The sequence below is a fragment of the Trichoderma citrinoviride genome (assembly GCF_003025115.1).
Source record: "Trichoderma citrinoviride strain TUCIM 6016 unplaced genomic scaffold BBK36scaffold_1, whole genome shotgun sequence".
Lineage (NCBI taxonomy): Eukaryota > Fungi > Ascomycota > Sordariomycetes > Hypocreales > Hypocreaceae > Trichoderma > Trichoderma citrinoviride.
In genome coordinates this window covers 1,192,919-1,218,181 of record NW_020194709.1, presented here as the reverse complement: position 1 = coordinate 1,218,181, position 25,263 = coordinate 1,192,919, and the positions used below count along the sequence as shown (strand labels likewise).

The window sequence follows — 25,263 nt, the reverse complement described above, 5'->3', positions numbered from 1 at the left end:
GCCGTGCATGAGACTCTAAATGATGAACTAACAAACATGATAATGACCACACTGCCCCATACACATGCAGTAAACAACAACATAAAATGGTGGCTCCTACAAGTAATTGCCCACTAACTTTGAACGACTTCCCCGTATAGATAAATCAATTCAACAACATTCCACCAACAAGGATAATGAGAAGCGCAATGGTGAACAGGCGAGGTGTTGCTCTCGGAACGCTGTTGACCAGCGCGACATGGGGGGCCGATGACTCCATCACCGCTCCACCAGACTGAGCAGGAGTGCTGTCCGACATGCTAGACTTCGTCGTCGGGAATCCGCTCTGGATCGAAGTGTTGCTGCTCCCAGAGACAACTACCGACTGGTTGCTGATGGCCGTCGTGGGCGTCATGGCTGTCGTGGGCGCTTCTGTAGCCGAAGGCGCCTTGTCCAAGACGGTCATGAGCACAGTCCCGGCAACTGTCTCCCCGGAACGGACGACCTTGACAGTGACAGAGCTCAGGGACTCATGTTGATGAGCATCGGTGACCGGCGAGGCATCTCTCGGTATATCAGAGGTGAATACGAGATTGGCCCTGGGTGTGTGCGCTGTGGTCACCGTCTCCTTGCCATCAGACTCGCGCGATGAAGTTGAAGATCCATGATTTCCCGCTGCGCTTGTCGTGTGTGAGGTCCGATTGACCTTGGCGGTTGGCCAAAGTGTGACTTCTGAAGGTCCCGGTGTCTTGCTGGGAGGTTTGCCCTCTGCTGTCTCTCCGGCTGCATTATCTGGTCGACTGGGGAGTGATCGCAACGTCAAGCCGCTTTGCCCGTACGATGGCGCCTGTGCTCCTGAGCCCTGGCTCTCCTGTGGTGGCTGTTCTCCACTGGGCTCAGGCAGGCTGGTCTCGAAGCCGGAGCCGGAAGAGTATTCCGGGGGTCCGCCGCTTGAGGGATCCGTTGCATCGTCCGATGGAGACGGGCCTGGTGCAGGGACTGGTGAAGGTTGAGGAGATGGCTGAGCTGCACTTGTGAGTTCCGCGGATTGGGAAACTTGGGAACCTGGGACCGGACCGCCAGACCCACTCATATTGTCTGCCGTCAAACATGTGCTGGATGGAGCAGCCGGTGTTGAAGAAGCCGGTGCGGGGGGGAGGGCTGGTGAGGTCGCTGGGACTTGAGGCTCCTCGCCTTCACCAGCGGAGTCACTGGAAGAATCAGACTGGTTGGGATCCTGAGGATCCAAGCCTCCGGTTGCTGGAGAGGCTGTTGGGCATGGGGACGTTGAAGCAGGAGAAGCTGGAGCGGCGGGAGAAGCCGAAGCCGCTGGTGAGGACAGAGAAGCCGGAGTTGGTGATGAGGCTGGAGATGCGGGATCGCTCCCGCCAGGGGAAGCCGAGGGTGCAGATGTCGCTGGAGGATCACCGTTATCCCCTCCATCAGTTGACGGTGAGGGTGCCGGACCATTGCCAGGATCCTGGGCGCCTGATGATGCAGCGTTTGGCGGGCATGAAGAGGTGGCACTCGGATCAGTTGATGCTAGTGTCAGCCGGGATGGAAGAGATGAGGCGCCATCAGCATCACCGCCATCGCCGTTGTCGCCGTTGTCGCCGTTGGTGTTCTCGCAGTCGCCCTCGTCACTTCCGTCGCCGCCATTGCTGTTATTGCCGTTGTCATTGTCACCGTTGGCATTGTCGCCGTTGCCGTTGTCACCACTGCCATTGTCACTTTCACCATTGCCGTTGGGACAGTCTCCGTCGCCGCCATCGTTGTCGCCACTACCATTGTCACCATCACCGTTGTTGTTTCCGTCATCGCCATTGTCACCTTGGCCATCGCCCTCACCCTCACCAGGGTCTGGGTTGGGGGCTGGAGACGGCGGAAGAGGAGGAGAAGCAGTCGACGAAGGTGGAGCGGGCGGAGGCAGAGACACGGTGACAAGGCCGTCAGACCCGGAGTTGCATTTCAAATCAACCGAGATGTCAAAGGACAAGGTCAGCTTGTCAGAATCTTGTGAGGATGGATCGCTCGGTGTGGTATAGGCAGCGGGCATCGACGGGGCGAACAGATCCTGAACCTTCTCCACGTTGGCGTGCCGGACCTCGACAGGATACAGTGGTCCAATAGCAATGCCCAGGTCGGAGCATGCCAGGATGACATGGGCAACTGCCGGACTGTAGGCATCATGAAGACATGAAGTGATGAGACACTGGAAGAGAGACTGTGGAAGCACAAAGTGTCAGTCCAAGTCTGAACAGCCCAATGAGAATTGAGGGCGACTGACATTTGTCATGAGCTTGTCTGCGCAAATGACCTTGAGATCGAGTGCTCCTTTGTCGTTTCTGATGTTGGATGCACAGTCGACAGCGCATCCTGTTGGCTTTGATCAGTATCATGAATGTGAGAAGAAAAGGAGAAGGGTAGATTTCTCGCAGTGACACTCACGAGGTGCCGGGTCGTTGGCATTGCAAAGTCCGAGAGGTATGCAAGCCGCCAAGAGAGCAACTGAACGAGGACGCATGTTGGGCTTGCAAGCGAGCAAAAGCAGGGGAGGGCTTGAGGGCAGGAAGATATGGATTGTCGCAATTAACGATAGTCACCAAGAAGGGGATCCAAAAAAGAGCGTGAAGAATGAGTTCCAAAAAGAGCGCGTTGGTGCGAAATGATGGGAAGATGGAGGAAGAAGAAGAGAGAGAAGAAGAGGTGGGAAATAAATAGGAGAATGAAATCAGTGATTCGCTTAGTGAGAGGAGGAAGTGGAAGGAAAGAATCAGTCTGGACAACGCAAAGAGAAGGAGGTTGGCGGAAGGCACGCAGATCAGGAGCAGAAGGGAAGGCGCCGACGGTCACTGAAGGTTCACGAACAGAAAGAGCAATTGTCTGTTGATTTATGATTAATGAGGAGAAGGCATGACTCTATCGCAACTGTGAGACAGAAAACGGAAAGAAAAGAAAGGGGGAATGGCAGAAGAAAGAGCAAAGATGGTGATGCAGTATGGATACGGGCTAAGCTGTGCGAGTCGGCAAGTTCCAATACTGCCTCATCCGTCAATAGAAAAGCAACGCCAGCGGCTTCTTCTCATCGGCATATCGATCCTTGAATTCCTTCCTCGCAAGGAATTTTGCAAGCGGCATCATGGTGTCCTTCATGTCCATGATGCCTCTCTTCTTCTGGTCGATGTGGGAGGCATCAACAACCAGGCGCTGCAGCTTGTCCAGGGACAATGAACCTGCCATTCATCAGTCAGAGTTGAGTTGCCATGAGGGATGGAGGTGTGGATGACTCAAGGTAGTAGCTTACCGTTGTCAATGAGCTCCATCAGACGTGCTGGCGTGCCGACACCGATGCCAATCTTCTTGTTCTGCAGTAGCTTAACTTGTTCTTCGACTTTCATGTGTTTCGCAAACTGGGGAGACACAGGTTTTGTGAGCAACGAAAGACCGTAGGAGAGGGACAGAGCCTGCTTGCAACTCACCAGCTTGGCGACCAGATTGTCTTTTCCTGAGAATTTCCGTACAGCTCTTCAGTTGCAGATGCCGTGTCAGCGATAGTTCGTTCATCGGAACAGGTTAACGAAAGCAGAATATCGTACCTTGTCAGATCTGCAGCTCTCAAACCAGCGCCGGCAACAATAATGGTATGAGGCATGCCGTTCTTCTTCTGCGGCCGTGACAAGCTCTCGGGGTGCTCTGAGAACTTCTCAAGGAAGTCAGGCAGCTTTTCCAGCGACCTGGTTTCCTGCCAGGAAGTGGTGTCTGTTATGGAAGATGCTGCAACATCAAGAAATCCTGATATCAGCATTGAACCATTCCAGTAGCTGAAGCGAGTTGAAGTATGTACACACCTGACAAGGCCAGATCTGAAAGCTCTACGGGGCTCAGATCCGTGCCGAATCTCGCGAGTTTCTGTGCGTGATAGTCCGCCAGCAGCTGGCCGTCCATCTTAGAAAACAGAGTGTTGACGCCGAGCTCAGTATCGAGGCTGTCGTCGTCGACGGCGTGCTTTGCCTTTCTCTTCTTGGCTTTTTTCACTGGTGCCGCCTCTTCGGCGGCTCGTTTCTTTGAGTTTGACATTTTCTAGTTCTTTCTCTCAGCGATTGAGTTGTACCGATGCTCTTGGTCGTGTTGACGGCCAAATAATGATTTTTTTCCTGAAGACGATAGTGGAACTTGGCCAAGGTGAGAATTTTGCGGGAAGCGTAGCACAGTGTTTGGTGCTGGGCAAATACGGACGCCTCCGGAGGGCGCCCCCACCAAGAACCACAGTGCGACACTGTATCTCACCGAAAGTCACCTACACGTCCAATATCGATGTATAAGGATTTTTGCTCGCTCTTGCAAAATCCGATCACGAGAAGGCCGTCCTAGATATACATGTTACCTCTCAAAGGCTCAATCGAGTCGCGAAATTGGTCAGTTTGATGGTTCAATTGCCAGGGCATTTACGGAAGGCCAGACCTATTCCTCCAAGGAGCTTATATATTCATATTTATCTTTTGGATTTCAGTTTCAACCGTCGAAGAGCAAAGGATCTAACTAGATAGGTAGAAGCATGTTGATATTATCTCCCAGTAGTCATGAATTTCGAATTTAATGATCAGTCCATCTTGATAGCCTCAACTCCCATTCCAAAAACGCCGTACCGCAAATGTGCCAGATGTGATGAAAAATAGTCGATGAAACGACAGGGGATTACGGCCCAAAGAGAAAAAGATCAAAGCTAAAAAGTTGCATCTCGCCGCTTAGAAGATGCTGTTGACGATGTTGCTACCAATCGAGGCACCCGCACCGAAAATGGCGGCGTTACCAAGCTTCTTACCAAACTTCTTTCCATACTCGCCAACCTTGCCATTGCCCGCACCGCCTGGCTGATTCGGCTGGCCGCCCTCTGCTATCGCCATAGGAGGAACGCTGGCATTGTACGGGTTCTGCTGGGCCGGCGTTCCCTGAGACTGGGCGGGATAACCGTACGTCGGCTGCTGGGGATAAGCCACAGGGGCGGGAGCGGGAGCAGGAGCCTTCTCCTGCTGTTCGACGAAGACGTAGTTTTGGGGGAAGATGCCCTCCAGGCCGGTGCGGTGGTTGCGGCCCATCCACCAGTCCTGGTTCATGTACTCGTACACGTCGACCTTGTCGTCCTTTTCCAGGCTCAGGTCGCGACCATCGCTGGCCTCGTAGCGGTACAAGGCCCGGGCATGGGCCAGGACAGGCCTTCCAGCGGGCGTACGCGTGGGCAGGATGGGGGCAGGAGTGTCTTCGTACGAGGGCGGCGCAGGGGAGGCAGCGTTGACGTTGAGGTTCTGGAAGGCCTGGACAGGAGGCGTCGCAGCCGCGGCCGTTTGAGCGGGGGTCTGGGTGGCAGAACGAGCCGCGCTGCCGGGCGCAGCTCCGCGAAGGGGCGTTTCGGCGGGAAGAGCGGCGTGGATCGTGTCGAAGGCAGCTTCATCGATGACGCCCTTTTCGAGGAGGCTCTCAAGCTCCTGCTCTCATGGTCAGTAGTTCATTCGGTTTTAGACTTATAGAGCATAGGTATCAAGAGCAAGGCAGCATCAGATTTTCTCAGGGCGGGCCAGCTCACATTCTTAATGGTTCGAAGAGACCGGTTGGTCTCCATGATCGTCTGGCGGTCCATGGCGATGCTGGTGGGCGTTCCTGCTGCAAAAACCGAGGGATTGCGCGTAATAAAGCTGGCAGCGCAACAGTCGCTTGGGCGTGTTCTGGCCTTCAGAAGTAAAATAAACCAGGGCCTTTGATTGTTCGAAGGCTTATACTGGAAAAAACGAAGGAGTGAGAACCGGCAAGGAAAGAGTCGTACTGTCTCGAGCGCTGGTTCACAGCAAGGGAGCGGTAGATGCAGGATGCAGGATGTAGGATTCCGAGGAGTGGAGAGATGCAACGAATGTTAGAAGGCTGAGCAGGCGGGATCAGAGAGAGAGAGCAGTTCCAGGTCCACTGGTGCTACTATGGCGGACCTCTAGGCAGTGAAACCGACAAGGGGGGGTTTACAGTGGGCTGTGCTGCTGCTAAGCAACGAATCATTACCCAGAGCGGATTTCACTTGGTTGGGGAGAGTCCGGATTTGGCACTTCGGGGTCTGGAGAGTGGCCGAAAGGACGAGCCACAGCACCAGGAATGACGACAGAAGAGGGAGAGATGGGCGAGGGGAATACCTAAGCGACAATGATGCTGAGGAACGAATCCAAATTCGAATGATACGAATTAAAATGAGCCATTGGAAGATTGAAAGGCGAATCATACAGGTTGTCATGTACAGGCGAGGGAGTAGCGTGACGAATGTAGGACGAATTCCGGACTCGCCACCTGTTCGGAGGCAGCCCAGTATCAGTCGATACTGGTCGCCAGACTCCGTGCTCTGCATACTACACAATAGAGAGTACCTCGCTCAGATGGATCCTGAAAGTTTGGAATCATGATTTTTTTCGTCCTGTCACTTACTCCGGAGCGTTGGATGGGACGATGCTTCAGTCATGGTCATGTCTTTATTTATTTTTATCATTATTTTACCATCTTTTGGGCCCAACCGGCCATCAAAAGCAAATCATCATAAGCTAGGTATATAAGGACTTCCGTCTCTTTAATTTTATCTTTGTGCAACCCCCATCTAAACGACAAATTTGCTCTCCTTGACGGCATACTTGTCAACGTACTCGTCGACAGTCATGGACTCCAGCTTCTTGGTGTCCTGGCTGAGCTCGACAAGTTCCTTGACAGTGGCCTCGGGGAAGTGAGGGGCGAGATGGCGCTTGTACTTGGCCAGGATGACGGGCTTGGCCTCCTCACGACGGAGACGGTGGCCCAGAGGAGCCTCAACAACCACCTCGGGGAGGACGGTGCCGTCGTTGAGCTCGACGGTCAAGGCGTTGGAAATGGTTCGCAGGGCAGGGTCGTGGTAGTCCTTGGTGAACTGAGGGTCCTCGACGCACGTAATCTTCTTGCGGAGAGACTCGACGAGCTCAGAGGTGGCAGCCTCGGAGCCGTCAACGTAGTCGGTGGCCTCGAGGCGGCCGAAGACGAGCATGACGGCGGACATGTACTGGATGCAGTGGTCGCGGTCGGCGAAGTTGTCCATGGGCTTAAACTGCTTGTCGATGATGCGGATGCAGGCCTCGTGGGTTCGGCAGGTGACGGCCTTGATGTCGGCGGCGGACTTGCCCATGGCCTTGAGCTGGTGGTGGATCTTCTCCGAGGCCTCGACGGCAGTCTGGGAGTGGAACTCGGCTATGAAACGCTTGTCAGTAACCCTGATCTGTATGGGAGGCCAGTTTTCTTAGACCTTGGGAAAAGGGGGGGGAGGGACAGGGGGAGGAATTGCGGAGGAGAACTCACCAGGATAAGACACCTTGAAGAGAACGTTCTCCATCACGTAGCTGCCGTAGGGGCGCTGGAACTCGAACTTCTTGCCCTTGAACAGAACGTCGTAGAAGCCCCAGGTGGGAGCAGACAGAACGGTGGGAACACCCTGCTCGCCCTTCATCACCTTGAGCGCCAGGTTAACAGCGCGCTGGCAGGCATCACCGGCAGCCCAGGACTTGCGGGACATGGTGTTGGGGCTGTGGCGGTAGGTGCGCAGGCTCTGGCCGTCAACCCAGGCCTGGGTCACGGCATCGGCAATCTGCTTCTCGCTGAGGCCCAGCATCTTGGACACGACGGCGGTGGAGGCGACCTTGACCAGCACGACGTGGTCCAGACCGACCTTGTTGAACGAGTTGAGCAGAGCCAGGCAGCCCTGGATCTCGTGGGCCTTGATCATGGCCTCGAGCACGTCTCGGATCGTGAAGATCTTGCCGCCGGCCAGGTTGCCGCCAGCCTTGTTGGTGCGGTTGACCCAGTCGGCAACAGCCAGGATGGCTCCCAGGTTGTCGGAGGGGTGGCCCCATTCAGCGGCCAGCCAGCAGTCGTTGAAGTCGAGCCAGCGGATCATGGCTCCGATGTTGAAGGCGCCGTTGACCGGGTCCAGCACAAAGGGAGTGCCGGGCACCTTGGTGCCGTTGGGCACGACGGTGCCGGGGACGACCGGGCCCAGCAGCTTTGCGCACTCCTTGAAGCGGAGGCCCTCAAGACCGCAGCCGAGGGTGTCGAGGAGGATCCATCGAGCGGTGTCGAACTGTTGGAGATGGCCTATTAGAAACTGAACATTGCGTCTCCTCTCTGGCTGGCAGTCTATTCATCTCTTGATCCCCTTCTCTCTTTACTCTCTCCTTCTTCATCTCCCCTTCTCTTTCTCTTCAATTCTTCTGCTGCAATAGCGATAGAAACCAATTGATGGCGGGGTCGAAGTGTTTTGCCTTGTTCAAAAATGAGGGGCATCCCAACAACCCCGGCAACATCTGGGAAGAAACCAGCGGAAACTTACAGCTAGCTCAGAGTCAATCGTCTTGTTGGCGACATAGTCGGCAATGTCCTTGATCTCAGGATCGTACTCGCGCGCAGAGGAAGCCATGGCGGGCGCCCCAGAAAGCTTGGAGAAGGAAGTCGAAAAGTTGCTGCGCGAGGCGGGGACTGAGGCCACAGCAAAGCCGGACGAGGCAAAGCGAGCGGCGCCGACGGAGGCCGAGCAGAGACCACTTGCGGCTCGCAATTGGACTCGCAGCTTGGTTGCTGACCTGAGGCTGCGGGAGATGGCAGACATTGTGAAGCCCAAGAAATGGGGGAGGAAGAGAGGAGAGGGTGTTTCTGGGTGCCTTTATGAGGAGACACTCTGGCTTTTTAAAACACACGATTCGAGGAAGGGGGGAGGAGAGAGAAAAATAAGCTTCCAGCTCCTCGGACCGCTTTGTGAAGGCGTTTGGGTATCTCTGCCAAAGCCGAGCAACTCGCAACCCCCTGTCCGGGGACTCCGCCATTTGGTGAAATTTGTTCCCTCTCCCTCAGCCGTCAAATGCCGCGCCGCTCCATCCTCGGCTAAACCAGGCCGATCTAGCAGCTGTTGATTGCCAGCATATGAATCGTGTTCCGGGAGATCCTGGGGTTTCCTCCCCTCTCTCTTTGGGCGCTCTTTTTGTGGGAGCCCCGGATCCGGAGCGTCGGCGGCAATCTGCACCTCGGTCATGGCCAGCCAAGACTCCGGGAGACGGAGCATGGAGTAGCTCGGCTGACCACGTCGTACCGGATTCGGAGGTGCTGCGACCCTGCCATCCGGAAGCTGGTGGCCGGCATAAGTGGTGCTATGCAGGTAATACTTGGAGTGATCGTGTACGACTATTGATGATTGCGATCTGTAACCTGTCTGTTCGTTGTGCTGTGCCCCCGGGATGTTCGGGAGTTGCTGATTCATCCTACTGAGTTGTGATATCACGCGCGTGCTTCACCAGGACATCACCTCAAGTCGAGGAGATGACTAGCAAGCGCAGCCCTACACTTCCGCGCTTCAGTGTTTGTACAAACCTCCATTTTCATGCATCTCCCTAGACGTTTCCTGTCGATCTAGATGCTTTCAATACGTGCGAAACGCGATCCTGGAATCATCTCTGCGCGTGGAGTCGGATTGAGTGATGCCGGGTAGGCGATTAACACACACTGACACCCGACGCATAACGCCAAATTCTCGGGCTTCAATGGACAAACGTACAGGCTCATATTATTAATCTCACATAAACAATCAAGAAGACGACAAGATCCAGCCCAAATGGTATCCCTCTCCAGAAAATCAAGCCTCACGCCCCGTAGCTATTTTGCAGTAGCAAATCCCATTCCCTAGCAGTGAACGCAGAAGCCTTCATATTATCGTTCTTCGTTCCGTCTCTCATAGTGGACATTGTCAAGATATGCAGCGCTCTGCCTAAAATGTTTGCGTATCAGTCAGTAAAGTGCTGATACGGCCTTTTGTAAAGGCGGCTTGCCTCTTTCTCACTTCGCATCCTTGGCCCAAATCAGCTTGACGTAGACGATGTCGACAACATGACGAGGTGTGAATGGGAATCATGTACGTCGGACAAACGCTGCATTGGCCCCGTTTTCGTAGCTTTGGCATGATTGTCGGCGAAAGGTTGAGCTTTGGGTTTGGACAGACGGGATCCCGCATGTTCTGACTTATGCATCTCTGGAATACTACGCACTTGACCCGATGTGGAGGATCAGGAAGGCAGTTTTCGTAGACGACCGACGCGACAGTATATAAGCACATGATGGCTTTATTATTGTTAGGTATGATTATGATAATGATCAAATTCCGGCACAGGGTGAGGATGTCGCACAGCTCGAAATTGGAGCACAGACTATCGTGAAGATCAGAGAGCAAACGGGGACCCAGCAATAGCGATCTTCATCCGGACTCTTATACAAGAATCGAGCAATGTGAACCTCAAATCGGCTGAACCTTAAGACATCCTATATAGCAGGAATCGAACCAACTCCCTACTCCCGGGGAGGCTTTCCCATCGCCGCCTAGCATCTCAACTATGCATGTTGTTTCTTTTCTTCTGATTCTCATTATCAATATGCAACTGTCTCTTGGAAATTGCCTACCGCACAGAATTGAGCGAGGCTGATCCTGGAAAACGATACGTCGCCTGTGTGTGTCTGTGACATCCCGCCCAAGGACAGCGCTATCAGTCACTTTCTCCCCCCTTCGCACAGTGACTTGGATCCGGTCATGTGTACAAGGTGAGCAACTTGAGGTGAGAATAGAGGGTACCGAACCCTTGTTTCTTCTTTCACAGATGGATTGGAGTGAAGCTCTCATGTCAGTCACTCTCTCGTCAACGCCATCCCCTCGTCATGGCTCAAGCCAAAGCTTTGAGCATGGATGGAGATTGCCTGTACGTCAAATCGGGAGCGGCCGAGCTATCAGACGTTAATCTAGCAGATGCTAGTGATGACATACAGGAAGCAGACATACCCTTGTGGCTGCTGTATGTTGCTGCTCGTACAAGCATGCCAAAATCCTGCCTGTATCAAGTTTCAAGTTTTGGGAGATGCGGAGAAGGGGGGTGTGCATGACTGGTTGCCGACCTAGACTGATGAAAAGCAATGGTACATGGCCCCGAGCCTTGAGTTGTCTTGGATTGATTTGGATGGACCAGCATCCTCATACAAGTGGTCTGTGTGGCCTTCATGCCTTGGGCCACCCTGAAGGCTGTCTGTGGAGTTCGCGGAAGCTTTCGAGTTGGATGTGTGGACCAGAGAGAGCTCCACTTCCTGCGGGACAGTGACAAATTGTCTTCAGTCGCTTCGTTGTTGCTGTTATTGTACTCTGTACTCTACAATAGTGAGACAGGCTTGCTGGGCTTGACAAAAGCTCAGAAGCAAAAGCAGGTCTCAAACGGTTTGGTGGCTAAGAGTAAGAGAAGCGCGTGACGGCAGAAGGTGGAAGAAAACTTATCTCAGAATCAAGGCCCTTCCACTATTCGTACGAAGGAGAATTACTCCATGCCTGTGGGGGCAGAATTAGCCAGTCTCGGTTGTATATCATCATGATGAGTTGTCATTCACTTGGTAGGTAGGGAGATGCCGTTGCAGTATCGTGTATGCATCCGCCAGTTTGCCTTTGATGAAGCTAGTGCACATGCCCTGGCTAGAGGTGTGTTAAAGTTTGCACAAGCTGGAGACAGCCATTGGCATGTTCTGGTCAGAGCAATTCGGCAGTGGTGTTTCGTTCCCCTTCTCACCGAAATGTGAGACTTACCCGGACTGTCTCGATACTCTCTTTCGTTATTAAGTACTGACAGGCATCTCATGCGTACCTGCTCTGTACAGCCAGTGTACGAGCATGGGGGATAACATCTTGCGGCGAATCATGAGGCGGCCAGTCAACTGGCCAAGTGGTAGCGGGAAAACGCAATGGAGCGTAGCCAGGGGTGAGCTGGTAATGATGGCTAGCGACTATTAAGTCGCAAATACCCAGGCAGAGATCTCTCTCGTATAGTGCCAGCTGGACAGGGACAGGGGATGCCAAAGGGCTCCTTCATGCTCTTGCTACTCCGTACACACCCCTGAAAATATGACAGTCTTGTCGTGGGGGGGTCCGCTTCGTCCAGATCCCATGATGGCTCGATGCTGGTACCACGAGGCGTCCAGTGACAGCCCTCGCAAAAGGCACTTTGACTGATCCTGGAAGCTTTCTCTTGGAGTGCTGTCCAGTATGGGGACAGTAGGGAGCTGTAGGAACTTGGTCTCGTCAACACAAGGGTTTTGGGTACACTGTCCTGTTCTAGCTGGTCTAGGAGATATTAGTAGTTGCAGCTACCCGTAGAGGACAGACCAGCTGCCTCGATGTTCAAGCCATTCTCTCTGCCGGAGCAAAGCAACCCCAGACAGCCAGTATCTCTCGTCTTGGCCCACTGAAGCCTTGGTGAGGAGGAGGCGTGGCGATTGGAAGACGGGTGGAGAAGCAGACCAGAGCTCTCTGGCGCCATTATTGGGCGATCGAGGCCGTCCTGGTGCGGAGGAGAGGAGCCAGCAGACTGATGCCTTGGCTTTTCTACCCCTGCACTGTTATGGCTTGGTAGAAGCGGTCGAGGTTGAGATGTCTCGTCGAGCGAGAACCGGATGCCGAACCATCTTTCAAGGTTCTCAGTAGGCACCTTATCGGATGGCGGTTCCCGTACATGGACTCAGTGAGAAAACAAGGCCTAACTCTATTAGATCGAAAATGAGGAGAATAATATTGGAGAGACACCACTGACTGTAGAAAGCACGACATCTTACCTTAGTCTAGGTAGTAGATGTACCTAAGGTAGTACCTTATGCAAACTGCGGCTGACAGATCTGAAGGAGGCGAGGCTCGCTTGGGCTTGTCCAGCTACCGCCCATCTCTTTTTGCCGTAATGTGCCAGGCTTTTGCCACAGCTGTATCTTTATCTTCTCCTAATGATTGTTACCTTAGTATATGTGCTGGCTGTTGATGCGTGAGGGGTTTTGATCTAACGCGTCCTGCTTGTGGTGATATTAAGTCATCGAGGATCCTTCTATATAGTAGTGAGAGCAGCAGAAGAGGGCATAAGATAAGGAAGTGTACCTTGAGGTAGATATACAAAACGAGGACAACTCACGAGAAATCAACTTGAAGCCCCTTAAAAACCACTACCTGATAACATGATACTAAGGCAGCAGATGATTCAAGCTACAGGTACAAGCGAGTTTGACATGATACATCGGCGGCAGAGTTTCAACCGCCTCTTCGGTGACGGCGAGGCGCATCTGTAGAAGTTGCCGGCGGTGTTTTTGGAAGGCGGGCGATTTGCACTTGCCGTGGGTAGAGCCGTGGGTAGACTGTGGTTGGAGAGGGCAGGTACGGTACGATTGAGGCACCTACGCCAAGGAAGCAACATTGGAGCCCACTGGGTACCAACGGACCTTAAGCGGTCAGTACCTTAGGTACCTTAGCTGTTAGGCAGTACCTACAGGTATTTTGGGCAAGAGATACTTCATCCACCCAAAGGAAGGTGCAATGAAGTGAATGCACTTCCGACACCTCACACCTGATAAGGTTAGAAGACGAAAGAGCCGAGTTGCAAGTGATACAATAGCTCAGTCACTCCTTCCCTCTCTTTTGTGCCCTGGTCGCACTTGACTTTTTACAGGCTGCGTTAGGAGCGGCAAGTGGGCGGCTAAACTTAGATACACACTATTACTGCCGCTAGCAGATCCAGCTAGGTGGGCTGGCGGAACCTCCCGCACAATAAACCCGGTACTTTATTGATAGCGCTGTTGGGGGTGGGAGCAGAGGTATCTCTTTTCGGAGCGTCAGGGACCGCAAGGCATGATGGAGAACATTGTTACCGAGGGAAGGCAAGAAAACAAGAGCTTGTGCGGCTGGTAATTTCAAACGAAATAAGCCATTTTCTTCTCATCTCCAGGTGCTATCACGAGTACAAGCTTCAATGTCTGCCGCCTGAGACATCGCTCGGCCCCTCCCACTCCCATATGCTGGACTCACCACCAATTGGCGTTTCTCGATCCAGATTTCTCTCCGGGGGCTTCGAGGATCGTAGCAAGGTTCGAGTCCCAGAACGTACCTTATCTACTTCATCTTCTTTTCTCTTTTCGTTGGCTTTACTGTCCCCTTCCAGCTTCGTGTGCAGGCCCCGTCACCGTGGGACACACCACTGATGAGAGGCCTCAGCCCGGAATCGCCGTCTCGGCCTCTTATTCGCCTTGAGCAGCCTCCACAGTCTTTTGCCACTTACTACTGTACGGCAACAACAAACAACGCCAAACAGAATGGAAGTGCAAGGGGGACTTAGGGAAACCAAATGGATTCTCGCAGGCAGAGAAAAACCTCATCTCGAGCCGAATGACTGCGCCCCTTCTGGTCTCATCACTCATCACAAACCTCCTCCACCCATCCTTCCGCAAATGTACCTATGCACAAGTGTCCATCTGGATGCCCAAGGTGCGTATATATACACTTTTTGCCTTACTAGGGGTAGATGCTAGGGCCTAACAAGGACTGCCAGTGCCATTTACGAGTCAGACATGGAGAAAGACATGCGCGCCCCTCCACACATTCAGTCTTGTCTTTCCCATCATGCTTGGACACCCAAAGACGCGGACATTTACTTCGTGGTCCCCTGCTCTGCCAATCTGCTTTGGACTTCTTGAGCCCCCGCCCAAGCACAACTACCGCTGAAACACGACCCCCCGCTAAGCCTGGTCATCGGTCTCAGTAGCATCATGACATGGTCTAGCCCGTCCGCTGTCCATTTGCCAACCTCAACGATCGAAGGGCGTGATTGTATAACTGCATGTAGCCGGCAGAGAGGAGCGTACATCCCCGGAGCAGCGACTAGTCCGTACAAGGATTCGTAGCCAAAAGGAAACATATAGGTGGAAGACCAAGAACGTCTCGCTCACTTGGCTACCGTTTCAGCTAGGGCAGCAGTAGGTACCAAGACCTCCCAGCTTCGCTGCTCCGTACTCGGTATATGGATCCTTAGGTGTAGAGGTAACGCCTTGAGTGTTCAGTAGCATCACTGGATACACAACAGCATATACCCTGCTAGTTGCTGAGTAGGAATTATCACCACGTTCTTCTCTCCTGATATTCCTCTTGGCTCAATATAGCAAACATGCTCGAGTGCCTCACGGTCTTGAGGCTCCGAAATGCTTGGGGAAAACCATAAAAGAGACTCTTGTGGTTGTCGTTATCTCTCATTCTATTCCCATTCAAGCCACATTGTACTGCTCTGAGCTTGATCGCCGATGGTTGGGGTCAACCTGTCAGGCATCGAAGACGCCATTATTTCGCCTTTTTTACTCCCATCTCAACAAGTACCCGCATATGGTACAGTTTAAGAATCATTCACCATCTGGTTAGTCGTCTCCTTAGCTGCCTTGTTCGCCGCTGTCAACTTCCCCGCAAGATGTGCTCCGTTTCCCGTCTTGTGGTCTGCCTACATAAAAAAGCTCAAGGAGCGTCTGCTGGTCCAGGCTTGCATTGATCCTCCAAATAGATGGCCCTTGCAGCATCATCTCCTCGTATAGCCTACCGCGGCAGCTCATCCCGAGATCTTCGCAGAACACCACCAGCCAACAAGCGCTTCCCGGCTTTCATACACCCTCTTCGCCAGCATCTGTGGACTCCTTGTCTCCTTGCCAAGGACTCGCGGCCATGTCTGGCGGCCGCATTGTCGTGTACCTCTTGAGGCGAGACCTCCGAACTGCTGACAACCCCCTCTTCCATTATCTGTCCAGAACTGGCGGCAAACATGGCTATACCCACCTGTTGCCTGTGTATGTCCTGCCTCCTGACCAAATGGAACTTTCTGGCTTGGTCAAAGATGGGGAGACATTCCCCTATTCTTATTCGCTGTCCGAGGTCTCGAGAATTTGGAAATGTAGCCCTCACCGTGCCAGGTTCCTGGCCGAGTCGGTCTGGGATCTGAAATCCAAGCTGGAAGCCCTCGGATCCGGCTTGATTATTCCGGCCGGCAGCTTCCCAGATGTCTTGGAGAGCATCGTCCAGCATTACGCCGACCACAATGATGGCCCTCAAGTCGCGGCTGTGTGGCTCACCGAGGGCTTTCTTCCGGAGGAAGTCATTGAACAGCAAGCGATGGCTTCTTTCTGTGAGAAAGTCGGAGTTCGGTTCACTCCGTTTCGCGACCACAGGTGGTTTATCGATAAGTATGTTGACCCAGCTGCGCCATTGTAAATCTTGCGTTGGAGGATGGCCTTTTCTAATGCAGAAACCTTGTGATAATAGTTCTGCATCTTCTACGTGGTCAATCATTGGCTTGCCCAATAAATTTTCAGAATTTCAGACGCGGATGGACCATGTGGAGGACCGGCCACGCTGTGCTCTTCCTACCCCTATCCCGTTCTCGTTGCCCCCTTTCCCAGATCATGCATCTCTCCCTGCCCAGCAGCACCCATTCGAGATTCCGGATACACTCTCAGAACTGGTTGGAAAATTGGGCACGCAGATAAGAGTTCACGCTGCTTTCTTCAAGGGCGTTGGCATCGATTTCGGGAGCCTGGCAGCGGTACGCGCCCCCAGTGGTGGGGAGAGGCTGGCTCTCCAACGGCTGCGCTACGCCATCAAGGAAGGGATCGTATCGCAGTATCACACCACTATTGACAACTTAGAGGAGCACGATGGAGGCTTCAATCTGTCAGCTTATTCGTCTCTTGGCTGTATCACCGCTCGGCAGGTCTACGAAGAGCTGTTACGGCTTGAGCAGGGGACTGAGCCCGGCTGGTCTGAAACCCCGGGCTTTGGGGCGAGAACATGGGAACAAAGGCACTTTAAGCCGAGATGCTTTATCTCGACTTCATCCGGCTGGATAACAGAAAGTACGGCCAGAGTGTCTACAGCCTCGAGGGCTCCGGTCGGGGCAGAAATCCGCACATCCAGTACAAGACGCCCAATCGTAACAAGGCACGTCCCGATCAAGTGCCTTGCCCCCTTAGCATAGAGGGCATCCTCGTACAGTTCAAGTAGGAGCCACCGGCTTCGGTCTCCTAGATGCCATCATGAGGCAGCTTCTCTCCACTGAGCACATGAGCGTCCGCTCCCAGATGCTTGCTGCCAACGTCTTGGGCAAGCTTGTAGGCGTAGACTGGCACTATGGTGTCGGATGGGTGGCGTCTCTTTCCATACATCACGACACATCTCTTCACTGGTATCACTGGCAGCACTATGTTGGGGTTGGCCCTGATCCCAGCGGCGGTGAAGTAACCGTCTCTCCTGCCCACGCCGCCTTCGAATTCGATCCAGATGGATGCTTTATACGGAAGTGGATGCCGGAGTTACGGGGCCTTACGGCACTGCCAAACCTATTCCAAGTAGCTACGACTCCCCCAGAGCTTCTACAGCTGCTCGGGCTGTCGACAAGTGTCATGGTAACGACACCGGTGCTGTCTGGTGCTGGCAACTGTCAACGCTCTAACCACAGGGGGTGCAGGGGCCTGCATCCTCAGCTGTTTAATCTCAAACTACCTCACGGACTCGAGATCCTGAGTCCCTAACCCAGATCTCTCCCAGTCGCCCGTTTAAGGTGTAATATCCCCATCCAGTCCCCGAGTCTCTCTTTTTATCCACCACCGCCTCCAGGGCTTCCGCGTCCTCCCTTTGAATTCTTATATTTACCTCGCCCAGGGTCTCGTGGCCCCAGTCAGGAGTATTTTCTCGCACCGCATCCGCTGCTTTTCAGATTTTTTCGACAGAGACACTCTCGGGCACACTACGCTCGTGCCTTGAGGTTTCATTTCCACCAAGAAAACAATGCGTACCATAGCTGAGAGGACTCCTATGGAAGACGTTGAGGCTTCCAGTCGTTTTGGCCCGAATAGGGACCTTCTTCTGCCCATTTGTGGCTCTCCTACAGCCCCAAACAATGCACCCAGCGGCCCTACGACAGTAGCCTCTGCTTCCAGAATTCCTCATGGCGCAACTGGAGGCCCTTCGGCCGTGACAACGGCTTCTCGAGGCCCGACGATTGTGGTCTCTGACCCCAGGGCTGTTGCAGCTGCCGCAGCCCTTCGCGAAGCACACAGCAGGCCTGCAACTTTGGCTCCTCCACCAAAGGGCCCTCGAGCTGAACGGGCTTCTGGAGCGACTCAAGCCGTACCTCGCATGCGTCACGTCGCGCAAATCCTTCAACACCCTAGAACGGTTCAGCGTCCTTCTGGCGTCGCTCAGGGGCCGCATGGCTCTTCTCAGGCACCGCCGAATGCTCCTCGCGGCCCCCGTGCGGATTCTCGGCCATCGAACGCTCAGTCAAATGCTCCACCAAATGCCCCAAGGGCTCCTCGTGCAGACTACCGGCCCTCCCAGCCTCCCCGAAACGCACCCCAGGCGCCTCGTGGACAACATTGGCAGTATCAGATTCCCCAAGACGATCCTCAGGCACACCGTGCGCAGAACTGGCAATATCAGGCTCATCGGAATGTCGTCCATGGAGACGCTTCGACGTCCCAAACTCCTCAGAACGTGTTCAACGCTCCCCAGGCGGCTCCCAGGGCTCCTCGAGCCATGCAGCAGACCCCTCCTACCACTCCCCATTGGACTCCCCAAATCACAGAGCCCTTTGTTGGAGCAACACATCCTACCACCTATCCATACAGCCTCTATACCAGCCCACCTTGCCCGACATACTATGGGCCATACGCCTTCAGTCGCCCTGCGACCTATCAATATATGGAGGAAATGCCCTACTATCAAGTGCTACAGGACTATTATCAGTGGCACGCCTCGGGCCCCAGTGGTGGTGGTCCATGGAATGTCGCTCCTCCCGACAACGACGAAGTGATGAGACACGGCATGATTCTTCGCTTCCTCGACAGCCTTCCTCCGCCTCCTACCAACCCCGAGTTTCCTCCCGACCCCCCTCAACTCTATCACAGTACTCGCCGCCGCCGTAGGAACCGGACTCAGTCCTCTAGGGAAAGCGGTGCCACCGGCCAGACTGGCTCTACCGAAGGGACAACTGCTATTACGCGCACTATTGCGCCTACAGCTTCCGCAGATGTCACGTCTCCCCAAGTCGCGCAAAGAAAGCCGTACAGACGTGGCGAGCGCGGTGAATCTGGCAAGCACCGTCGCGCAGCCGAAAACAACACAGATGGATCTGAGCGATCGGGCGAGCGTGGAGCAGCTGTTGAGGCTGTTGAGTTTGATGGCGCTGCGGAAGCTGTTGAGAGCGCGAATCTGGGCGACATTGTCGAGACTTCTGCGAACGGCCAGGACGACAGAAAGGGCGAAGAGCGCGATGATGGCGAGGACGGTGAGATTGACGATGAGATTGAAGACGACCGAGCCAGTTCCGCTACCTGCATGTGGTAAATGTTTGCGGATCACAAAGGCATTTGCAGTGGCGGAAAGGGGGGCCCATGGAAGTGCGGAGCGGAAATGGTGTGGGAAGTATCCTGGCTTACATTGCTTTGCACAAACGAGTAGTATTAGTTGATAACTGTTATGAGTATTGTCCTAGATAGCAGCCGAATCCCTACCGTTCACTCTGTCTCTTCTCCTATCTGGGTATTCAACCGCGAATCGTAATCCTCCATCATCTCATGCGCTGTCTAATCTTGGTCTCATCCCTTCATCCCTCACCCTCTTCCTCCTCTCTTCTCCTCTATCCTATGCAGGAGCAGCAGCGTTCTCCTCCGCACTTTGTCTTTGTCTTTCCCGTTCAGCTGCATGCCTCTCGTGATTCTGAAAGACTGCAAGCATGCCCAAGTCGTAACTCGCCTTGAGACACCCGGCCGTCACGAAAGCGACCCAGAACAAGCCATGGTCGGCCAAGGTGCCAGTCAAAAAGGGACCGAGGCTGGCTCCGACGGTCTTGACCACGTTGATCACGCCCATGATGGCTGTCCGCTCGCTTGGTTTGATCACGGCCGCTAGGAAGGCTGCCCGGGGCGCAACATCCATGCTCTGGCTGGAGGCGCGGAGCCACAGAAAAAGCAGGGAGAGACGCACGTCAGGGAAGACAGGGATGAGGGAGAGGAAGATGGACGAGGGTAGATGCGTGAAGACCATGGTCTGTTTTGGAAGAATACACAAGTTAGTCCAATGATTTATACTGCATAGGAGGACGAGGAATCCAATAAAGCACATACCTTGATGTTACCAAATCGCTTGGCCAGGGAAGAGGCCACAAGCATGGAGAGAGCCGAAGTGATGCTCGTGACAAAGAAGATGGAGCCCAGCTTTCCCTCTGCAATGCCGTAGCGCCAGCGGAAGAAATATGTCACCCAGGACCTGCAGTACGCAACATGATTAGCCTATGAGGGGGGTTATTGAGGTAAGGGAGAGAGCCATCTTACATGGATGCCAGACCAGAGGCAAACGCATCCAAGGCGAAAAAGACGCTCAGGCTGGTCAGGATGGCATAGCCTTCTTGGCTAATGTCGGGAAGAAGAGACGCAATTCGGCCACGGCTCTCTTGCTGCTCCTCATTTGCTTGCGAGTTGCCAAGCCCATTCCCCAAAAGGGGAGACGTCTCGTTGTTGCTGGCTTCTGCGCTCGCTTTGACGGCTCTTTTCGTCACCTCTTCGTCGGCCTCGACCGCGCTGCTTAGGAGCAAGGCCAAAGCGAGCTTGACCAGGCCGAGGACTGCATATCCGAAAAAGATGAGGCGGTAGGCATCGATCAGCTGCCATTCGAGGCCAGTGGAAACATACTGAACAACCCATCCACCCGTCATCAGCCCGAACGCCGTTCCAGCTGTGCCGAGCAGGCTGTACCAGGCATAGACATCGCTTCTCGCCGCCGGCTCCGTGAGATGAGCAACGACGCTCTCTTCGATGGCTCGAAAGGGGCCAATTTCGTTACCACTGCATGATTTGAAGACCTGGTTAAATCATGATGTCTCTCACTTCCCAGAACCCTCTTTGTAAAGTACTGTAAGGCATTGGATGGGAACTTGATTCCTCACATACCTCGGACTAATGACGCCGAATATGGCCGCCGCAAGCAAGATCCAGTAATTCTCGCAAAAGGCAAAGGCAACGCCGCTTCCCGTCATCAAAAGGGCGCCCAGAGCTAGAATCGCCTTTCTGCCCAGTGCATCGGCCACGAGCGTGAGGCAGAAGCTGATGCAAACGTCGCCGACCAGCGTCAGCGTCATGAAGAGGCCGATCCGGGTCTTGGAGATGCCCAAGGCCTGGAGGTAGAGCACCAAGACCAGAGTCGATGCGCCATAGGCGAAGAGGCGGACGAACCGCTGCAGGCAGAGGAGCTTGACGTCTGGCCGGCTGTGATGGAGAGAAACGAGGCCCAGCTCGGAGAGGATCTTGACGAGGAGCCCAGAAGGTTCCTCCATTGCTGGAAATGCCTTTCTTTTCCCCTTGTATGCCTTCGCTAATTAACGTTTCTTTCTCAAAGACGTTATGTTCTTGTCTTCTCTCTTTCTTTGTCCTTGTTCAATCCCACCTTTCTATTACTTCCCTTCCTTTTTCATCATCTGTACTCCCCTATCTTCAACGGAGGGTCGGAGGCACTCTTTATAGCCCGTCCAAAAACAACGTCAGAGCAGATCCCGCCCCACTGCGTGAACAAATGACCCTCGAAGATTCGATTTCGTTCACGGATCTGCTAACCACGGTGCAGGTGGAGGTAGCTCGGTGATAAATCCCATAAGCCGAGATCGGTCTCCATACAAGCCTTGCCGTTGAGTATCACCCATTGCGGGCTATAATTAGGCAATGTCATGGTACACACCGCTGCTGCACGGGTTTCTACAGTTCATTTACTACCAAGACATTTACTTGAAAAGGAAGGTCTTGGATCAAAGGCTGAACCCTTTCGCGTTCACCACTCATCAATCGTGTCATAATAGAAACAATCAATATTCGCACCTCTTTCAGTGTAAATGCTCAGCGTCACAACAATGTTCAACAGATGAGAAAACAAGGATAAATTGCGAGCCAGGGCAAGGCTTCACTTAGAGTCACCTACTTAGGCGCTGCTTATACCTGCCCTAGTAGAACTGACCTATCGGCCAAAGACTATTTCATACTCTACCTGGATACGCCTCAGATTTGCAAAGTCGGTCAAGCAAGTAATGTAAAGCCTCCCGTGAGAAATAACGGTCCATATCTGCAGCCGAGCTGAATCCGAACGTTGAACCTACTTTACCCCATCATCATTGCTCCCATCCCGTGCGATCAGATGACCTTTCGCCCTTTCTCCCGAAACATTCGAACCTCGCTCGAGACATCCCATGAGTACCAAACGTGAATTCACCCCGCGACAATTCAAAAGTTGTTCAGCTTTCGAGCGAGGCAGCTCATCAAGTTGACGGCGCGAGACAATTCTCGACCAGATGCAGCCTCGAACTCCTTGCGAAGATTCTCACACTTGCCGACTCTCCGCAGTCCACCAACAGAGGAACTGTGGGTGTGGCTAGAGCTGTCGCACGTCTCTTCGTCGCTGCTGTCGTCAACGTCTTCCCCCTCGACTTCTTCAACCAGGAGGTCGCAGTCGCTGTCACACTCGTGATCGCTGCCGCAGTTGCGCTCTTCTTCGTTCAAGTCGACACCGGCGTCAGCGTTGCGAGACTGGGCCTGCTTAAGGCGACAGCGATAGGCAGAAGAGCGCTCGAAATCAACCAGCATGATTCTATCCAGCTGGGGGTTGTAGAGCATGTTCCGGAGCTTTGCGTCGCGGTGGATGATGCCTGCGTTGTGGAGCTCCGTATAAGCTCGATGAGTCGACGTGACAAAGCCTCGGTTGCTCGGCGATCCCCAATAATGCTTGACGGGCCGACCAGCCCAGCTGAGAAGCATGAAGTGCGTGTACTCCTTAGCATCGTGCTGGAAGGGCAAGTTCAGCTGCAGGATACCTAGGTAGACGGGGATACAGCCGCCCTGCAGTTCCTTGAGCCGAGTGTACATGTCGCCCTCGCGCAAGAGACGGGACACGTGCTGCTCCATGACGGCCTTGACGACGAATGTGTACCCGCGGGAGGCGAGAGTCACCTTGAACAGGACTCCCAGAGAGCCGGACAGGTGAAGGAAGACGCAGTTGCCACCCGTGCTTCTAGCCACGGTGAGCTGGTCCTGGACGAGCTTCAAGAACTCGATGTTATCGAGATGCTTTTCTCCGTGCATGTGGACGTTGGGGCAACCCTTGTCCAGCGGTGCACCGTTGGTCAAGCCCAAGAGGCACTCCTGGGTGCAATACTCCCGCCGCTTGATTTCACTGACAATGATGCGGTCGTCTTTGATCCACAGTATGTGCTTGCCGTCGTCTTCGACAGCGTCTTCGTTCTGCGTCTGAGGCCGCTCAGATTGTTCGGCCTGCTGTCCAACCTCATCTTCGGGCACCAAGAAGCCGTCGGGGCAGAGCTTGAGCCTGATGTCGATGGCCACATACGAATCCTCTTCAAGGTCCTCGTCGACATCGTCGACATCGTCGAGCACCTCACTGTCGTAGTCATCGTACTCAGTGTCGTCATCTACCATCTCTTCGTCGCCATCGCTGCCATCGCTAGTAGCAGGAGAGGAGCTTCTAGCACTCGCGGGGCGCAACGGCATGTTAAGCAGCACCTCGCTGTAGTCGCTCTTCCAAACATCGAGATTGGCAGCCTTGTTGTGCCATTCATTGGGGATGCGTCCCGCTTGCATCGCCCGAACCATGAACGCGAATATTTGTCCCACTGCTGAAAAGTACACTCCTGATTCCTCTTGGGCGGAGACGTCGTCATCGGGCACGCTGACGTAAAAGTGCACGGTGGATGGATCTTCCTGAATCTCGAGGAAGATGATGGCTCCTCCGGTGTAAACGTAGCCATAAGTGACCCCACATCTGATCATGCAGTCATACAGCTGCGTGATGGCAGCGGTCACGATCTGCTTCGAGGAAGAGTCGAAGGTGAAGGTCTCATCTTCCTTGCCAATGACATCGCTCTGAGGGATGATCTCCTCAGCCAGCGCTGTGGTGATCTCCTGAACCAAGGGCAGGTCAGATGGCCTGTACTCGATTGCAACGGCGGGAACAGGTCGATCACTGTTGATGTTGGAGTAGACGCAGAGGCTGCAATGCCGCTCGAATCCAGGTAGATCATATTCGAAACTGGATTTCTCAACGGCACTCAGAGCAGGATCGCCTTCGAGAGGGCCATACGTCAGTTCGCCCTTCAGTCCGACAGCTTGTCGGAGGACAGCGTCGTCCATAACTTGCTGTAGAAGAGTTATGACGCCAGTGGACATGCCCATTCGTTCGTAGACGTAGAGTGTCATGTGGCCGTTGATGGGCTCCAGGGCGAAATATTCATCGTGGACCTCCTCGATGGAGGGGAACAGTTTTTGCAAAAGGCTAGAGTCTTTGTGCGGGAGCAGCGCCTTCCAGACGCCCCTCTGCTTCTCCATGAAGTCGGGGGACGGGACGAGCCGTTGAGGATACACTTTGCCCTCAGGGGCAAGTGTGGTCTTTTCGGAGACGCAAGCGTCGTTGGTAAGGCATTGTGCAGCTTGGTTCATGCTGTGGCATGCTGAGAGATACTCCCGCAAGTTCTGGGGAGTCGGCACAGCATCGCAATCATGGCCTTGCTGCTGATCTTGGCCTTGCTGCTTTTGCTGATGGAGAGGCTCCTGCTGGCTGTTGCCGCTCGACTCTCCCTGCTCTGGCTCAAGCATGGCCAGGCGAGCCTTTTGTTGCTCGTCTTTGTGAGGCGAGGTATTGCTTCTGATGACAGATGAGGCCATGGCCGTTGGCATGTTGTCACTCATAATTTCGGTAATGCGAGGATATCGCTCCAGGAGCAAACGACAGACGACAATGGAAACGAGGTATCAATATATCAGAGGTATGGCTTTTGCGCTTGAAGAAGAATCTCATATGTTTGTGCTGTGAGAGGTAGATTACGAGCGTGTTGTTGATAGAATAGTCATTTGTTGGATAGTGATGGGGTAAGTGACGAAGAGGAGGCGAAGAAGGGGAGTCAAAGAAGAGGAGGTAAAGAGGGGGAAATGAAGAAGCGGAGGTGAAGAAATGGAGAGGGCAGGAGAGGAAGAAAGTGAGCAAGAAGAAGAAGAGAGAAAGAAGAAACAAGACCGGAGAAACAAGTGGTCTGCGAGGGGTGGGAGAGGTGCCAGCCTTCTGCCAGCTGCCGGACCTGAACCTGCTAGCCACATACGCGCACCTGGAGTACTACCTTAGATAGGTAGGCATTCTACAGCACACCTCAGTGAGTGGGTAGTTCACCCCCCCTACGAAGCACTGCATCGGATCATCTCACTGCCTTAACTTGTCACCCACAGAGTGCATCAAGACTCCGGGCCTGCTTGCACCGATGCTACCCAGAGGTAAGGTAGCCAGAGGTGCTGAGATGCCACATACTGTACAGCTACTTTCCTCCCTTACTTGCTACA

At 53.8% G+C, this 25,263-nt stretch overlaps 9 protein-coding genes across 9 annotated transcripts; 2 read left to right on the top strand and 7 right to left on the bottom strand.

The window, feature by feature from the left end:
• Nucleotides 1-145: 145 nt before the first annotated feature.
• Nucleotides 146-2,503, bottom strand: BBK36DRAFT_318 (hypothetical protein; the record flags this gene model as incomplete). The annotated part of the gene is made up of 3 exons (XM_024898022.1): nucleotides 146-2,203; nucleotides 2,267-2,355; nucleotides 2,428-2,503. 3 exons carry the CDS (start codon nucleotides 2,501-2,503, stop codon nucleotides 146-148), a joined length of 2,223 nt encoding a protein of 740 aa, XP_024753767.1.
• A 527-nt stretch (nucleotides 2,504-3,030) lies between these two features.
• On the bottom strand, nucleotides 3,031-4,056 carry BBK36DRAFT_1108263 (hypothetical protein; the record flags this gene model as incomplete). The annotated part of the gene is made up of 5 exons (XM_024889343.1): nucleotides 3,031-3,212; nucleotides 3,284-3,389; nucleotides 3,459-3,504; nucleotides 3,576-3,800; nucleotides 3,824-4,056. 5 exons carry the CDS (start codon nucleotides 4,054-4,056, stop codon nucleotides 3,031-3,033), a joined length of 792 nt encoding a protein of 263 aa, XP_024753766.1.
• Nucleotides 4,057-4,724: 668 nt separating this feature from the next.
• BBK36DRAFT_63060 (SH3-domain-containing protein) lies at nucleotides 4,725-5,614 on the bottom strand (the record flags this gene model as incomplete). Its single annotated transcript, XM_024898395.1, has 2 exons — nucleotides 4,725-5,462; nucleotides 5,561-5,614. The coding sequence occupies 2 exons, from the start codon at nucleotides 5,612-5,614 to the stop codon at nucleotides 4,725-4,727; spliced, it is 792 nt and encodes a 263-aa protein (XP_024753765.1).
• Nucleotides 5,615-6,532: 918 nt separating this feature from the next.
• Nucleotides 6,533-9,038, bottom strand: BBK36DRAFT_1207038 (2-methylcitrate dehydratase). The gene is made up of 4 exons (XM_024897364.1): nucleotides 8,870-9,038; nucleotides 8,357-8,644; nucleotides 7,330-8,107; nucleotides 6,533-7,221 (listed from the first exon to the last, which is right to left on the bottom strand). Exons 2-4 carry the CDS (start codon nucleotides 8,630-8,632, stop codon nucleotides 6,605-6,607), a joined length of 1,671 nt encoding a protein of 556 aa, XP_024753764.1. The 5' UTR covers nucleotides 8,633-8,644; nucleotides 8,870-9,038; the 3' UTR covers nucleotides 6,533-6,604.
• Nucleotides 9,039-10,765: 1,727 nt separating this feature from the next.
• Nucleotides 10,766-12,356, bottom strand: BBK36DRAFT_16118 (hypothetical protein; the record flags this gene model as incomplete). The annotated part of the gene is made up of 6 exons (XM_024897709.1): nucleotides 10,766-10,785; nucleotides 10,841-10,890; nucleotides 11,627-11,642; nucleotides 11,685-11,803; nucleotides 11,932-12,160; nucleotides 12,203-12,356. 6 exons carry the CDS (start codon nucleotides 12,354-12,356, stop codon nucleotides 10,766-10,768), a joined length of 588 nt encoding a protein of 195 aa, XP_024753763.1.
• A 3,197-nt stretch (nucleotides 12,357-15,553) lies between these two features.
• On the top strand, nucleotides 15,554-16,096 carry BBK36DRAFT_1155249 (DNA photolyase; the record flags this gene model as incomplete). The annotated part of the gene is made up of 1 exon (XM_024893814.1): nucleotides 15,554-16,096. One exon carries the CDS (start codon nucleotides 15,554-15,556, stop codon nucleotides 16,094-16,096), a length of 543 nt encoding a protein of 180 aa, XP_024753762.1.
• A 603-nt stretch (nucleotides 16,097-16,699) lies between these two features.
• On the top strand, nucleotides 16,700-19,228 carry BBK36DRAFT_1155248 (hypothetical protein; the record flags this gene model as incomplete). The annotated part of the gene is made up of 4 exons (XM_024893813.1): nucleotides 16,700-16,814; nucleotides 16,886-17,286; nucleotides 17,913-18,299; nucleotides 18,374-19,228. 4 exons carry the CDS (start codon nucleotides 16,700-16,702, stop codon nucleotides 19,226-19,228), a joined length of 1,758 nt encoding a protein of 585 aa, XP_024753761.1.
• Nucleotides 19,229-19,525: 297 nt separating this feature from the next.
• On the bottom strand, nucleotides 19,526-21,212 carry BBK36DRAFT_1108488 (MFS general substrate transporter; the record flags this gene model as incomplete). The annotated part of the gene is made up of 4 exons (XM_024889371.1): nucleotides 19,526-19,930; nucleotides 20,008-20,149; nucleotides 20,215-20,724; nucleotides 20,830-21,212. 4 exons carry the CDS (start codon nucleotides 21,210-21,212, stop codon nucleotides 19,526-19,528), a joined length of 1,440 nt encoding a protein of 479 aa, XP_024753760.1.
• Nucleotides 21,213-22,146: 934 nt separating this feature from the next.
• BBK36DRAFT_1107631 (hypothetical protein) lies at nucleotides 22,147-24,528 on the bottom strand (the record flags this gene model as incomplete). Its single annotated transcript, XM_024889271.1, has 2 exons — nucleotides 22,147-23,130; nucleotides 23,314-24,528. 2 exons carry the CDS (start codon nucleotides 24,526-24,528, stop codon nucleotides 22,147-22,149), a joined length of 2,199 nt encoding a protein of 732 aa, XP_024753759.1.
• Nucleotides 24,529-25,263: the final 735 nt, after the last annotated feature.

Bases quoted from the DNA above. Each gene is read 5' to 3' on its own strand.
- BBK36DRAFT_1207038 (XM_024897364.1), bottom strand. From the start codon at position 8,632: ATGTCTGCCATCTCCCGCAGCCTCAGGTCAGCAACCAAGCTGCGAGTC. The intron at 8,108-8,356 runs GTAAGTTTCCGC...CATCTCCAACAG, and splicing joins CGATTGACTCTGAGCTAGCT to TTCGACACCGCTCGATGGAT. The intron at 7,222-7,329 runs GTGAGTTCTCCT...AGCGTTTCATAG, and splicing joins CTTCAAGGTGTCTTATCCTG to CCGAGTTCCACTCCCAGACT.